The sequence below is a fragment of the Orycteropus afer genome, unplaced genomic scaffold (assembly GCF_000298275.1).
Source record: "Orycteropus afer afer isolate SDZICR_OR568_19922 unplaced genomic scaffold, OryAfe1.0 scaffold00142, whole genome shotgun sequence".
NCBI classification, from domain to species: Eukaryota; Metazoa; Chordata; class Mammalia; order Tubulidentata; family Orycteropodidae; genus Orycteropus; species Orycteropus afer.
This window is the reverse complement of record NW_006921729.1, coordinates 2,445,004-2,460,858: the sequence shown is the minus strand read 5'-3', so window position 1 is coordinate 2,460,858 and position 15,855 is coordinate 2,445,004. Positions and strand designations below refer to the sequence as shown.

Genomic DNA, 15,855 nt, shown 5'->3' with positions numbered 1-15,855 from the left:
ATTCCCTGGAGAAGGATGTCATGCTTGGTAGGGTGGAGGGTCGACGAAAGAGGGGGAGGCCTTCAACGAGATGGATTGATACGGTGGCTGCGATGATGGGATCAAGTACAGCAGGGATTGTGGGGCTGGAGTGGGATTGGGCAGTGTTTCGTTCTGCTGTGCATGGGGTCGCTATGAGTCGGAAATGACTCGACGGCACTTAACAACAACAACAACAACAAACTGAATACTTCCTGAAAGTAATGGGACATCTACAGTTGGCTTTGCACATCCCTTTCCAGATAGAAAATTTCTTTTGCAGTGAGACTTATCAGCTTACAGTGACGGTGGGTACAGACACAGGACATCTGGAAGCAGGGCTGGAGGACACAAAGGAAGGGAAAGTCAAGGGTCTTGTGCCAGTAAAAAGTTGGAACTGAGCAGCAAGTCTGAATTATACACACTAAAGGTTAATGTGAGAAATAAGATGTGGTGAAAAGCCAAAATCAGAGATGGAGGCCTAGGAGAACAGATCAGAAACTGGGTGTGCTGGCTGTGAGAGACAGAAATATACCATCAGCCAAAGCAAGCCCACAGTGTGGTCAAGAGGCTCCGCAGGTGGCCTGGAGCCTGATGAACCATACCGTCTGAAGGTTAGAGGAGGGCAGGCCCGGCTGCTGAGAGAGGAAACTCCTATCCCTGCTGGCAAACCCCTTTGGCTTTTTCCAGGGATTTTCCCTCCTCTCCTTAGCCTTAGTCTTACTCAGGTCTTAACATCTGCACATAGGAGGAAGGCAGTAGTGCCAATTGCCTAGAAAAATATTGGAGGATGGGTGCAAAGGGCCTATTCTGACATTTATACTTCTACCAGTTCTATGACTGTTTTGGGAGTTAACAACTTCTAATAAAATTGAATGCTCCCCTAGCTATAGCAAAGGATCTCTGGTGGTATAGTGGTTAAATCATTCATCTGCAAATCAAAAGGTTGGCAGTTCCAACTCTCCAGCCACTCTGTGGGAGAAAGATGAGGCAGTCTGCTTCTGTAAAGATTTACAGCCTCAGAAATGTTATGGGGCAGTTCTACTCTGTCCTGTAGGGTTGCTGTGAGTTGGAATCAACTTGATAGCAGTGAGTTTTGGTTTTGGGTAGAGATAGCAAGACAAACCCTAAGTTTAATTTGTGATGTAGGGTAGACTTTACCATAAAATGTCAAGTGTTAAAGTTTTTCAATTAAGTCTACTTTTTTTTTTTATTCAGAAGATTTCAATGAAATGTGTGTGGTATGACCACAAGCCATAGTCTCCACCTTTGAAGGTATTCCTCTTCTCCCTCATCACCCCTCCTGGATTCTAAAGGGACTGTGCCTCTACCCTGCTAACTATTAGTAATCCATTTTCTAAGAGCAGCTACTTATGGAGGTTTCCTTTTTCCCGGGGCATAGGGGTAAATGTGGGAGCTCTGGTAGCGTAGTGCCTAAGGCAGTTGACTGCTAACCAGAAGGCTGGTGGTTCAAACCCACCAGACACTCCTTGGAAGGCAGACTGGGCAATCTACTTCCGTAGTGATACTGCCTCGGAAACCCAAGGAGGGGTTGCTATCAGTCGGGTCCGGGTCCGACTCAAGGGCAAATAACAACAACAGCAGGGGTATATGTGGACAGGAGGAGGAAGGTGGCCAGAAACAGGCTGAGGGGTCACACATGTGACAGCCACTGTAGTCTGGAGCAGGTACATCCTTCAAGTAATTTGTTAAGAAATGAACAAGCTTTCTTTCTCACGAGAATGTTCTTACAGTTGGTTTATAAAACAGCTGCCATGTACTGGGACCAAAAAGCCTTAGAGATTAAAATCATCTTCTATGACACAAGAAGGAGGACTTAAGTTCTTATTCTTTGGAGGAGGAGGAAGATAGACAAAGGAGTACGAAACTTCCTTCAAATCAGAGCAAGTAGCCTCCTTTACAAAAGCAGGCTTGTTTTTTTTTTTTTTTTAGAGTCCAGCATTGCCTCCAAAAATCATGTCTTCTATATAGCTTTGCATCTCCCACAATGTTAGCACACACTAGAATGTTCCACAAATGTCTGGATATGCTGTACTATACTGTTTGAGCTTGGAAACTGGCCCTTCATCATCACAAAAGGGACTGATTTATTTTTTAAAAAATAAATACAATTACTTATGTTGTAAAAATTTTGAGAGGTCTCCTCATAATATTGTGATTACCCAACAGAACTACAGATTTAGGATTCTAGGACATTAACCCAGACTACAACTTTTCCCTCACTGCCTTGAGAACTGAAAAAGGGAATGGAACAATTTAGGAAGACCAAACAGATGCTGCTTGACCAAATGAAAAGGCCATGGATGTCTATCACCCTTGGGGTATATCATATGGACTAAAGAGAGGGAGCAGGTAATGGTGGCCCCTCTGGAGGATACAGCAGCAGACAGGAGACTGCCATTCCCAGCTAGGGCCTTGGGAGTGGCTCCAGCTGTTGTGGCAAGCAGGGCTGTGAGAGGAAACCTGGGGGAAGCAGTTGTGGAGTCAGCAGCTGGTAGGATGGGCTGGGGGGTTGCTGCCAAGGAAGTGGCCTGTCTCTACCCCTTACCTTTGACTTCGACCTCATGAAAGGAAACCCCACACTGCATTTGAGGAAGTCCGACTCCAAAAGCTCACAGGAAATGCCCATCTCCTCCTGTAAGAGAAAAATCACCAACAGATGGGCTGGGTGCAGGGGTTGCAGATGTGAGGAAGTGGCCTCAGTGAGGCAAACAGAGACTTCAGCAAACACAGGCTTTCGTTAGGGCAGTTCCCTGACAACAGCCACTGTTGGCTGTGATGGGAGGAGGAGTTCTCTGATCAGGCTGAGTTCCTATCCTCCTCTGTTGCCCACTCTTGTTCAAAGGTTCCCTGAGGAAACAGGTGCAGAAGACAAGGTTCAGCAAAAACACTCTTCATTCTTAATGAGCACCTTGGCTCTGAACCTGGTGCTCTGCTGATGAACACGGCTAGGCTATATGTGAGCTGGAAGCTTTCTGAGGCTTGGATTAAAAGGCACCCAGGTAATTCTTCTGTCTCTTTCTCCTAAGACCACACCATAGTTCTGCCTTTCAAGGTCTCACTAGTTTAGAGAAAATAAATTCTGGGAAAATCACACGAAGGGAAAGAGAGGGTTTCTTTTGACAGCCTGAGTCAGTGAGGGATGAGATGTTCCCCTTGCAAGTCTTTCCACCATCAAAAGAAAGCAAAAAATAAAACCAAACCTACTGCCATTGAGTCAATTCCAACTCATAGTGACACCCATTTGGTTTCCAAGTCTATAAATTTATATGGAAGTAGATTGCCTCATCTTCCTCCTATGTCACAGCTAGTGGGTTTGAATCACAAATCTTCTGGTTAGCAGCCAAATGCCTTACTCACTATACCACCAGAGCTCCTTAAAAGAAAGCCAAGAGGCTATTTATAACTCATAGGGTCTCTCCAAGTCCCCAAGGCCAAATTAAGACTTCCAAGGAGAGAGAAAGACACTTGCAGATTTTGGAGAAGAAGAAGGTACAGAAGTAGCACCTGCTAAGCTACCCTGTGCCCAAAACAAAAACCAAACTCACTGCTGTCAAGTCGGATCTGATTCATAGCGACCCCTCCTTGGGTTTCCAAAGTGGTATCATTACAGAAGTAGATTCTCCAACCTTACTTCTGAGGAGTGGCTGGTGGGTTTGAACCGCCAGCCTTCTGGTTAGCAATCAAATGCCTTAGGCACTATGCCACCAGAACTCCCTACTCTGTGCCAAAAGCTGGGAAACTGAAGTTCAGTGAGGTTATGTGACTACTCCAAGGTCATTCTGGTGATGGGGGCAAAGACAGAAAGAATTTGAACCTAGACTTGCCAACTTTAAAACTTGTCTTCTTCCCCCTCCACTATTCTGAACTTCTAGAGAAAATGAACACAGCCAAGACACAATGGCAGTCAGAAGGAACCAACTCACATGGATTCCAGCTTTGGAGCACCTCCCACGCTCCTTCTTCATTTCCAAGACCCACACCTCAGCACAGACCAGCATTTCCATTCTTCCAGACAAGTCGACTGAAATATTTTTTTAAAAAATTTGTGTCTAGTTAAAAAAAACTATGACTCCTTACTACAGTGTATTTAGTTATAAATTATATATGTATATATATGTATATGTATATATATATGTGTGTGTGTGTGTGTGTATATATATATATATATATATATACATCCTAATATATTATGAATATAATCAAACACAGAAAACATTGAAATACAACTAATCTATGGCATTATTTAGGAGCTTTGGTGGCGTAGTGCCTAAGGCATTTGACTGCTAAACAGAAGGCTGGTGGTTCAAATCCACCAGGCACTCCTTCTGTAGAGATACCACCTCGGAAACCCAAGGAGGGGTCACTATGAGCCAAATTTGACTTGACAGCAATGAGTCTGGGTTTTTGTTGTTGTTGTTGTTATGGCATTATTAGTCATAACAAATATGACAAACACTTAATACTTCCCCACTGGTAATTGGGAAAGCAGTAAGTGGAAGGAGGTTTTTGGGGTGCTGGGAATGCTCTGTTTCTTGACCTGAGTGCTGGTTACAAAGGTGTTCTCACTTTGTGAAAGTTCACTGAGCTTGCCATTTAATGATTTGTGTACTTATGTACGTCAGACATCAAAAAAAAAAAAAAAAAAAAAAAAAAAAACTACTTAGAAAGTAACAAGGAAAAATTCCCCAAAATACAATGAAAGAAAAGATATGAGTAAAATTTAAAAGGAAATGCTCATATATCTTTTCAGCATCCAATCTTGGCAATAACAGACCTCAACTATTATAAGTTTCCTAATGGTGCTCCCTGGCCTCATAGTGAAGATGGAAGACAATCTTCATTAGAATCACCTTGGGAGCATCTTTAAGAATGCAGAGTTCTGAGCTTCTTTTCAGTCATCTCTGAATAGACAACTAAGTAGTCTCTGAGGAGATTCAGAGGGCACAGAGGGCCTGGGATGAGAATTTTCAACAAATGATAACTGAGAAAATAAGTGATTCTGCTATACCAGGCTATTTGAAATACACTGTTATGAGATTTCCTTTCTCCAGTCAATTCTACAGGCCACCTGAGGAACATTCTTAAAACATGCCTCTCTCCACTGCAAACAGAATAAAGTTCAAAAACCTAACTCTGACATCCATTTTGGCTCACTGCACATATGCATTATTATCCTACAAATACCCTTTGCCTGTGTCATTTCCATACTACTGTTTAAATTTTTCCCACTTGTGAGGAACATCTTTCTTCATCCCTCCCTCCAAGGTTCTGTTCATACATTTTGGCCATGCACACTCAGGAGTGGTGTGGTGGTTAAGTTTGTGTGCCAACTTGGCTGGGCCTGGTTGAGTGGCTGGGCAGCTGGTAGTAGTTATTCCCCATGATGAGACTGGCAATCAACTCAATGGTGAGATTTACCACAAGCAGCTGAGTAGCTGCTTTGGGTATGTGGTCTACTTCTCGTATATAAGCAGCAGCTTTGGGAATGGTCTCTAGCCTATGGCACGCTTGGACCCTGCCGGTAGCCATGTCATCGTTCAGCAGCCTGCTATGCTCTGCCGACCTTGAGACTTACAAAGGACTTAAGTTAATGGCATGCCGTGTGGTTTGGTAACATCCGGACTGTGCCTTTTTACTTGTCAACCTTGGGGCTTCTCAGCCTCAGCAGCCAGCAGCTGTCTGAGCGAAGAAAGGCCTCTAGCTCCAGCAGGCCAGGAGCAGAAGGCAGAGCTGGACCCCCAGGTTGAGGGGCTTTCACCCAGTCACTAGAGCCTGGCACTTTGAACTTGGGCTTAAAGCCTCCAAATTTTAAGAATAAATTCCTGTTTGTTAAGGCCATCCCATTTGTGGTATATTTCTTGTCAGAGCGGCACTAGGTAACCCGAACAACTACTAACCAAAAAATTGTGGTCTGAGCCCACCCTGAGTAACCTCAGAAGAAAGGATTTGCTTCCAAAAGGTCCCAGCCTTGAGAACCCTGTGGAGCAGTTCTCCTCTGAAACACATGGGGTTGCCATGAGTTGGAGCTGACTTGATGGTAACTGGTTTGGTACATATCAGCCAATGTCACTGAAAACGTGTGTAGAAAATGTTAAGTGGAAACTTAAACTGCTGTGTAAACTGTCACCAAATACACAGTAAAATACGATTTTACAAAAGGATAGACCTTTATTTTAAATTGAAAATCTCTCTGAGTTTGAAAGGGATTCTCAGGAAGGTAATGAGCATTAGAAAAGAGTTGGGAACTGGGATGGGTAATCATACAATACATACCTATTCTTTTTTGAAAATATTTTATAGTGTTTTCTGTGAAGGCTTACATAGCAGTTTAAGTTCTCATTCAACATTTTCTACACAAGTCATTCAATGTAACATCGCTTACATTCTTCACAATGTATGAATATTCTCTATTTCTGTTCTGAATTGTTCTGTTTTCATTAATCTAATTTCCCTGCCCTCATACATTCTCACCTTTTTTTTAAAATTTTTTTAATTGTGATTCAGGTGAAAGTTTACAGAGCAAATTCACTTTCCATACAGCAGTTTACACACACATTGTCTAGTGACATTGGCTACAATTTACCCCAATGTGACAGCTCCACTCCCACTTCCTCCTGATAGTTGCCTCTTCCCTGTGTCCATCCCTCCATGCACTCCTGCCCCCTGAACTGTTTCCTTGTGCATAAACAGCCCTTCTTTCTCCCATGATTGTTCTCTCCAAGGAGTGTATCCTCAGGTACATGTTTAACTCATATACCTGTCTTTTGTTTCTCACATTTGGTTTAAAGAAATTGTTGATCATTTGGAAAAGTCTATCAATTACTGAAATAAAGATGTTGCCCTGAGAATTTCTTAAAACTTTTCCATGTGTTTACAGGAATGACTTAGACTTCAAAAATGTACTTTGGACTCTGAGGTGACCTCAGTTTACTTATCTTTGGTCTAAAACTCCTTTTACAAAAAAATAGTAAGTGAAGGAGATTGTGATGAATTTGTTGTGACTAGGGAATGGTTCAATCATTTCAAAGTGAGCGCAAATTTACATAACATTAAGGGCAGGTAAGAGTTGTGCTTAAGTCAGACATTTGTAACCTTTAGACTGCCTGCAACATCAAACTAGATTTTTCTTTTTAACTTTTTATTGTGATTTGGTGAAAATTTACAGAGCAAATTGGTTTTCTAGTCAGTGATTCATACACATTTTGTTTTGTGACATTTATTGCAAACCCCACAATAGCACTCTTCCCACTTCCTCCCTTGGTTCACCATTTCCACTTGTCCTTCCTTCCTATCCTTTCCTGCCTTCTGAGCTTTTGTCGTTGTTGTTGTTGTTGTTATGTGCCATCAAGTAGGATCCGACTCATAGCGACCCCTCCTTGGGTTTCCGAGGCAGTATCACTATGGAAGTAGATTGCCCCATCTTCCTTCCGCGGAGTGGATGGTGGATTTGAACCACCAGCCTTGTGGTTAGCAGTCAAGAACCTTAGCCACTCTGCTACCAGAGCTCCATCCTTGTGCAAATGCCACCCTTTTGATCTCGTGTGATTAATTGTTCTAGGAGTACATACCTCCCTGGTGTTACTGTTCATCTTATAGGCCTCTCTATTATTTGTCTGAAAGTTGAGGGATGGGGGGTAAGTTTACTTTCAGGCTTGAAAGGTGTCTAGGGCCATAGTCTCCGGGTTTCCACCAGTCTCTACCAGGCCAGTAAAAGCCTGGTCTTTTTATGATTTTGAATTTTGTTTCACATTTTTCTCCCACTCTTTCCAGAACCTCCTATTGTAATCCCTTTCAGAGAAGTCAGCAGAGGTAGCTGGGTACCATCTAGTTCTTCTGGTCTCAGGGTTATGGAGGCTGGGGTTTGAGTGGTTCATTAGTCCTTTGGACTAATTATTTCTGTGTCTTTGATTTTATTCACTCTTTTTTGTTCTGGATGAGGAGAGACCAACAGTTGCACCTTAGATGGTCACTCACAAACTTTTAAGACCCCAGTTGCTGCTCGCCAAAGTGGGATGCAGAATGTTGTTTTTGTGGAAATGTTATGCCATGAACTTGATGACCCCTGAGACAATAGTCCTGAGCCCCTGGGCCCACCAACTCATTTCCTCTAGGTGTTTGGTAATGGCTAACAAGTATTCACAACTTTGCCCTGGTATGCTCTACTATATTCATGGTTATATTTATAGCATATGTGCAGTGTAGTAAATTACATAATATGGCTTTTCTAGCCATGGTCTTTATAAACTCCATGGTGGAATTTTCCATGAGCAAGTAAGTAGCTCCTGATTGTTAAAGTTATTCACCTGGAATATTTCTGCTGTTAGTGGCACAAAACAATCTTCTAGGAAGATTCTCTCAGGTGTATAGAATTCTGATGTTGGGATTGGTTAGTTCGGCCACTCTGCCAGGCTCAAAAGGAGCCCTCCCAAAGGCAAAAGTAGTCTCTCACTGCTGGCTTAGAGACGTGAGAGACACACATTGCTGAGAGAGAGATACAAGAGACACTTGCTGCTGAGAGAGACACTGAGAGACACACACTGCTGAGAGAAAGACTGAGAGAGACTGTTGACTGAGAGAGACTGAGCATGTTCCTGAACTTGAATAGTAGCCTGGTGCTTCCCTAATAAACCCCATAATCTGTGAGTTCTGTGTGGCCACTGCAGTAAATTATCGAACCTAGCAGAAAGGTGGTGGGTGCTGCAGGAGGAACTGTTGGTGTCAGTGGTGAAAGGGCTAAAGGGAGGCGGCATGTCTGGCCTTGCAGGGATAGGCCTTGGGCTACTGATGGTGATTGTGTCTTCCTGTTGTGGGGTTAGAGGAGGTCAGAAGTTGGTGCTTCCCTGCCCCTTTGGCAATATGTAAAAACATATGCAGAAATATCCTGTCAAACCTATATCTATTTGTGTGTGTAGTCCTCTTCACATTCCCATACTTGTTCAGCTTGTGTGTTTATCTATGTATCCACTTAAAGACTATTGATCAAACTAGAATTTATTTCATTATTACAAATCTCTCTTCAACCCTATTCAGTCAAATTAAAATTTTAAAATTCTTGTTGGCTCTTGGTGGGGCTAAGCGACAAGTGTGGAAACCAAAGACACACCAGCCACCTTAAGGAACAAGAGCTAAGCCTGCTGGTCATTACTCATGTACTCCAGGGATGGCGTGAAGGAAGGGATGCCATGTATCACTCTCCTATTACCTGACAGCACCAGCACAGTCCTCCTCTGGCTTCTAAAGCTATCTTCATTCTATACTTCTCTCTCCTATTAGAGGAATACTTTTTAAGGAGGTAAAAAGGCATATCAGAAAATGGCTCTGGCAAACATGATTCCCTGTGTGGATGGTTATTTTACCCTTTTACTAAACTGGTGCAACAGCCCTCAGCTGAATGGGAGCCACTCCAGCATTCTGCACTCAGTGATTGATATGGGCACAAAAGGCCACCTCTTTGGACTCAAGGTGGGACCAAATTTGTGGTGCAATGAACCATCTAGAGCTCCTGTTTTTGGGATCAGGCTGAGGCTGACTCCAGCTGAGACTCCATCCTTGCTTGGCTCTCTCCTCTGCCCCACCCTGCACTTCCATTTCTCTTTTCCCAAGAGCACATCCCCAAAAAGTCATTTGCACAAGAATTCCCATCTGGGAAACCTGACCCAACACTCTTTGCAGGTGAAGCTCCCAGCATTGTGAGCTACTGGAAACTGCTGGGCATTTTCTCCAAGTAGCAAGAGGTAAAAGAAGAAGGGGAATAATGGGAATACTTACATCTACCAAATCTTGTTTAAGTCCACATTAAAGAAGACAAAACTTTCCTGACTGTAGTTTCCAAAATCTGCATAGCTCTCCCCATCAGAGTAGTACATGGCCTCAAAGCAGTGTTAGTATCCCCTTTGTTTTCATGGTTTCAGACTATGCTCAGGGACAAACCTTAAAAAACAAGTCCATTATAGAGTTATGTACTCCCTTGGTAGTTAGGCAGGTACCTAGCAGTCACAGAAAGACCCACCAAAGTTTTGAAAAATGAATTTGGGGAATATGCTGCTGAGCTAAACTGCCCTGTGGCTCTAGGCAACATATCAGTGGATAGTCCTTTGGTGGGGAGTTGCTTATTACCTCTCCCAGGCATGTGGTACCCCCCAGAAGATACACGGGTCAGATTCCAGAAACCAAGCTTCTCCTTCGCTCTGGTTTCTTCCAAGTCCCATTTCTTGCTTACACTGACTTTAGCTTAAAGAATTTAACTTTAGTATTTTTCCAAAGCTTATGACTAGCTGACTCTCAGCTGACTAGGAACATGGACCAGTGAACAAACTGACTGCTATCCACTGTCCCTGGTTGCCAGATGGTATAGGTATCTGATTATCCAATCAGCAGAATAAAAACTTAAACCTTGCTGCAAAAGATGCAGGCTTTCATGAAATCAATGAAAGTTATGTTTAAAAACTGTCCAAACCACTACAAAGCCATTGATAAACCTGGAACTGGCTGAGTTAGGTCAGTTAACTGTGGAAAATGTCAAAATTATCCTGCATGATAATACCTTAAGATGATTAATAATATAATAATTTAAATAAGAAAGATCAAGAGAAGCCCTTGGGAAGAAAATGCCAGTGGAAAAATGACCCTTTTGTGATACTGATATAGTGCAAAAAGAAAAAAAAGTCAAAATATAAAATGAAGGATATTACCTTATAATATAGTAAGACAATTCACACCCAAAAGTTGCGCAGTCAACATTTGCTCCCTTCTTTTCCCCCCAAAATTAGTGAACTGTTCTTTTAATGATGCTAATAAAACAAATAAGCTTTACCTTGAGTCTAAATTATCACCGATAATTGTAATTACAATATAAGTTCAGTTAATGTAGGATAGAATAAAGGTAATTTTTATCATTTTTAGTTTTATTTTTCAAGTATATTGTTTTTGTTGTTAGGTGCCATCAAGTAGGCTCTGACTCATGTGACCCTACGTACAACAGAATGAAACCCTGCCCAGTCCTACGCCATCCTCACAAGCATTGCTGTGGTTGAGGCCATTACTGTAACCACTGTGTTGATCCATCTCCTTGAGGGTCTTCCCCTTTTCCGCTGACCCTTTACTTTACCAAGCACTATCTCTTTTTCCAGGGACTGGTCCCTTCTGACAACATGACCAAAGTAGGTGAGGCAAAGTCTGGTCATTCTCATTTCTAAGGAGCATTCCAGCTGCACTTCTTGCAGGACAGTTTTGTTCATTCTTCTAGAAGTCCAAGGTATTTTCATTATTTTTCACCAACACCACAATTCAAAGGCATCAACTCTTCTTCAGTCTTCCTTATTTTCAAGTATAGTCCCAATCAAAACTTTTAAAAACATTCTTACTACGGAATTTTGGACCCATTTTAAGAGGATTCACATAATTGGCCTTTTTCCCAGTCCAACTATTCCTTTGCTAACCAAACCCACTGTCACTGATTTGATTCTGACTCACAGCAACCCTGTAGGACAGAGCAGAATTGCTCCATACGGTTTCCAAGGCTTTAAATCTTTATGGAAGCAAATTGTCTCATCTTTTTCCTGTGGAGTGGCTGGTGGGTTCCAACCACTGTCCTTCTGGATCCCAGTCAAGTGCTAACCACTGTGCCACCAGGGCTCCTTCCTTTGCTGACAAGTGACTTTTAATACCATAAAATGGTATCAAATTTCTCCCTGGAGTTTATGGGTGACTTAGTCTGAATTTTGAAAATTTTCTACCAGCACACATTACTGTCAGGATTAGGAAAATATCAATGAACATTTGTTAAAGACACAACGATGAAAAAACATATCTGGTCCACGCCCATTTGCCTCTGTGTTCTCAGGGCACAGCACTAAGCCTACCCTTAGTAGCTACTGAGTTTGCATTTCTTAAATAAATGAGCCTTGGCTCATGGGGGATTCAGATGAAAGGACTTCAAGAAGAAACTCATTTGCTGTTGGCCTGGCATGGGAGATGCTTGCATTGGCAAAGCCTCTCTCTTTTTCAGACATACCTTCACCCAGTGAAGCCAAGCCCCAGAAGCCCCAGCCCTGTTTGTAATGGGCCATGGTTGGCAGAAAAAATTAGATAATAAAGTTAGCAATCATCTTTGGCCTCTGGGTCTTTCCTCCTAATCACAGCATTTGATTTTTGTTTTTTTATTGTGGTAAAAATATATATAATAAAACAATTGCCATTTGAACATTTTTTGACATGTACATTTCAGTGCCATTAATTACATTCATCATGTTGTACAGCCATCACCACTATCTATTTCTAACACCCTTAACAGAAACTCAGTCCTCCCTAAGCAATGACTCTCCCTTAGCCCTTTCTCTCTTGCCCCTGGTTAACCACTAATGCACTTTGGTCTCTATGCATTTGCATACTTTAGATATTTCATGTAAATGAGATCAAATAGTATTTAACCAAATCAGATGCCATTGAGTTGAACCTGACTTATGGCTGCATCCCATAGAATTTTTCAGTAGTAGATCACCATAGCTATACACCAGGCCTTTTTTCCAAGGCTCCTCTGGGTAGATTCGAACTGCTAACCTTTTGGTTTGTGGCATCATCCATGGACCCCTTACCAGGGCTTTGCACTGGTTTAGTCTGGTTCTACCCTTGCTGAGAATTTGCATTTCTATCCCAGATATACTGAGCCAGAATCTACATTTTTCTTTTTTAATTGTGATTTGGGTGAAAGTTTACAGCGCAAATTCACTTTCCATTCAGCAGTTCACATACACTGTCTCATGACATTGACTACAATTTACCCCAATGCAACAGCTCCACTCTCACTTCCTCCCGATAGTTACCCCTTCCCTGTGTCCATCCCTCCATGCACTCCTGCCCCCTGAGCTGTCTCCCTGTATATAAACAGCCCTTCTTTCTCCCATGATTGTTTTCTCCAAGGAGTGTATCTACCTCAGGTAAATGTTCAACTCCTATGCCTGTCTTTTGTTTGGCTGGAAGCCACAGGTGTGGATTCAATTCCAGACCTGAAGGGCAGCTAGGGGCCATAGTCTCAGTGGTTCCACTAGGCTCTATCAGACCAGCAAACCTGCCCCCCCCCCTTTTTTTCCAAATGATTTTGAGCTTTGTCCCACATTGTTCTCCCTCTCTATCCAGGATCTCCTACACAGATCCCCCTCTGAGTGGCTGACAGTGGTAGCTGGGCACCATGTAGTTCTGGTCTCATAGTCATATAGGCTGAAGATTGCATAGTGTAGCAGTTGCTAGGACTAATTGTTTCCATCAATCTTTGGTTTTCTTCATTCTTGTAGAACCACTGTTTGCCAACCCTATATATGGTCCTGGGTACATTCCCCGCTTCACAGACATACCTAATAGTTCAGCCTGTCCACCCATCTATCCACCCATATACTCATGTTTGCCTTCACTGACAATGTAGTACTGTATGTGCAAAACAGAATCTACATTTTTTTTTAAACACAATCCTCAGGTGATTCTTATAACAATAATATACTGGTTCAGTACATCTGGGGTGAAAATGTGAATTCTCAGCAGGGTTGCACAGGAATAAATCAGTTTGAAGCCATGGCTTATGTTTGGCACCAGGCTGAATGTGAAATTCTGCATCTCTTTTTCTAGCTTGCACATGTGTTTGTCAAACTCAAGATGGCCCTGCACTCTAGCAGAATTGCATTAGGCTGCATGGCACTTGTGGCCACCTCCATGCCTCATCTAAGTCTGGCAGTTTCATTTTCATCTAAAGCCCCCTTCTTTTCTTCAAGCACATGAGTTTTGATCCTTGTGATCTGGTAAGAGAGGTCTCACACTAACTCAGTTAATAGATAAAACCCAAATGAAACTCACTGGTATTGAGTCGATTCCAACTCATAATGATCCCCCTTTTGGGTTTCTGAGGCAGTAACTTTACAGAAGTAGATTGCCCCATCTTCTTTCCATGGAGCAGCTGGTGAGTTTGAACTGTCAACTTTCTGGTTAGCAGTCAAATGCCTTAGGCACTGTGTCACCAGAGCTTGTTAGTTAACAGATAATTCAGGTGAATTTTGGAAGCACTTTATCTCGAATTCCCTAAACATCTGAGGAGTCAGACATGAGCAGGGTTTCCCAATCACCTGGCCCAGTGAGTTCATTCCCAGAAAATACTTTACTGGTCCCACTCAATGATGAGTCAGCCTGTGCTTCACCAGAAATAACCATCCTATTTCCAGAAGGGAATCCTTTGGGATGGAACCCATAAAATTCCTACCCACAAAGAAAATACATGGGTTTGCAGCACAAAGTGTATAGGCTTTGGCATTATTCCTACTTGATTACTGGTTCAGACATACAACAGCTGTGTGTCCTCAGGCATATTAATGATCCTTTCTAAAAACTTCCCATTTTCTCACCTGGAAAATGAAGTGCTGGCACTGTCTCATAGGACTGCTGCTGGATTGCCAAGCCTGACAGGTTCAAAGTATGAGGCACTCAGCAATTAAATACTACATGTTGGGAAATGTTTTAAATCCATGATCTAAGAACTCTGTGTAGTAGCGTCTCTTCTTATTCCCATTTTACAAGAAGGAAACTCCAATGCAAAGGAATGAAATCACTTGCCCAGGGTTTCACAGCTGGTAAATGCTCAAGCCAGGTTCTGAGTTGGGGAGATCTGACCCTCTGCATGTTCTCCCTAAATGTTACCTCCCTTCTCCCCACCCAAACTGCCAGTGTGTCTCCCCATAGAATGCAATATAGTGCTTTGAACACACATGGGTATAGGGAAAGGGGACTACCAAATACCTTGTAAATCAGAGGCTTGTGCTGTCAATACACACTCTTCTTTTCACCAGATTTTAACAATCCCTTGTCTCCTGATGCTTGCTCAAGAGGAGACTATGCATTCCTTACTGAGGGTCTGACATAGACAGTCCTGGAGTCACACCAAACAAGGCATGAAACTCTTTAACACTGATGGAGAGCACTTGTTGTGTAGCTTAGACAATGAGGTCCTCCCACCGGAATGAATGGGTAAGTGCCTTTTTGATGCCTGCCCCATCCAAAGTGATCCAAAGAGTCTTTGAGCAGAGGTGTAGAGGATAAGTATCTACTTATAGTGGCTCATGGTCCTGTGAGAAAGGGGCCATCTTGCTAATTTCCCAGGCCACACTTTGGAAGGAGGGTCACAGGGGCCTATATAGCTGATGACTCCTCAAGGATCAAGATGCATAGAGGCAGAACCACTAAACCAAACTCACTGCCATCGAGTCAATCCTGACTTGACCCTAAAGAACAGAGAAGAACTGTCCCATAGAGTTTCAAAGGCTGTCAAGCATTATGAAAGCAGACTGCTTCACTTTCTCCTGTGGAGTGGCTGGTGGGTTTGAACCACCAACCTTTTGGTTAACATCCAAATGCCTTAATCACTGTGCTACCAGAGGTCCTTCCAGAGAAAGAAAGGAGCTGAAAATTCATCATGGGAACATGTTTTGGTTACTTACTACCACTCTGACAGGAAATATACCACAAATGGGATGGCTTGAACAAACAGGAGTTTATTCTCTTATAATTTTGGTGCTTTAAATCTCAGTTCAAAGTGCCAAGCTCTAAAGCCTGGGTGAAAGCCCCTCAACCTTGGGCTTCAGCTCTGCCTCCTGCTCCTGGCCCAATGAAGCTAGAGGCTTTTCTTCACTCAGACAGCTGCTGGCTGCTGAGGCTGACAAACCCAAGGTTGACAAGTAAAAAGGCATAGTCTCGAAGATGGCGGACTAGGCAGAAGGATTGCACAGACCCTCTTCAACAAAGAAAAGGGAAACCAATTAACACAGACACAGAAGATAA

The 15,855-nt window shown here is 42.8% G+C and overlaps 1 protein-coding gene across 1 annotated transcript in view; it reads right to left on the bottom strand.

Annotated features, from left to right (window-relative positions):
* Positions 1 to 15,855, bottom strand: part of ITGA9 (integrin subunit alpha 9) — a gene marked incomplete at its 5' end in the record, with an annotated part of 538,072 nt that overhangs the window by 98,221 nt on the left and 423,996 nt on the right. The window contains one exon of the mRNA XM_007945751.1: positions 2,588 to 2,674. Within this exon, the coding sequence (XP_007943942.1) occupies positions 2,588 to 2,674 (87 nt within the window). The remainder of the gene's footprint in view (positions 1 to 2,587; positions 2,675 to 15,855) is intronic.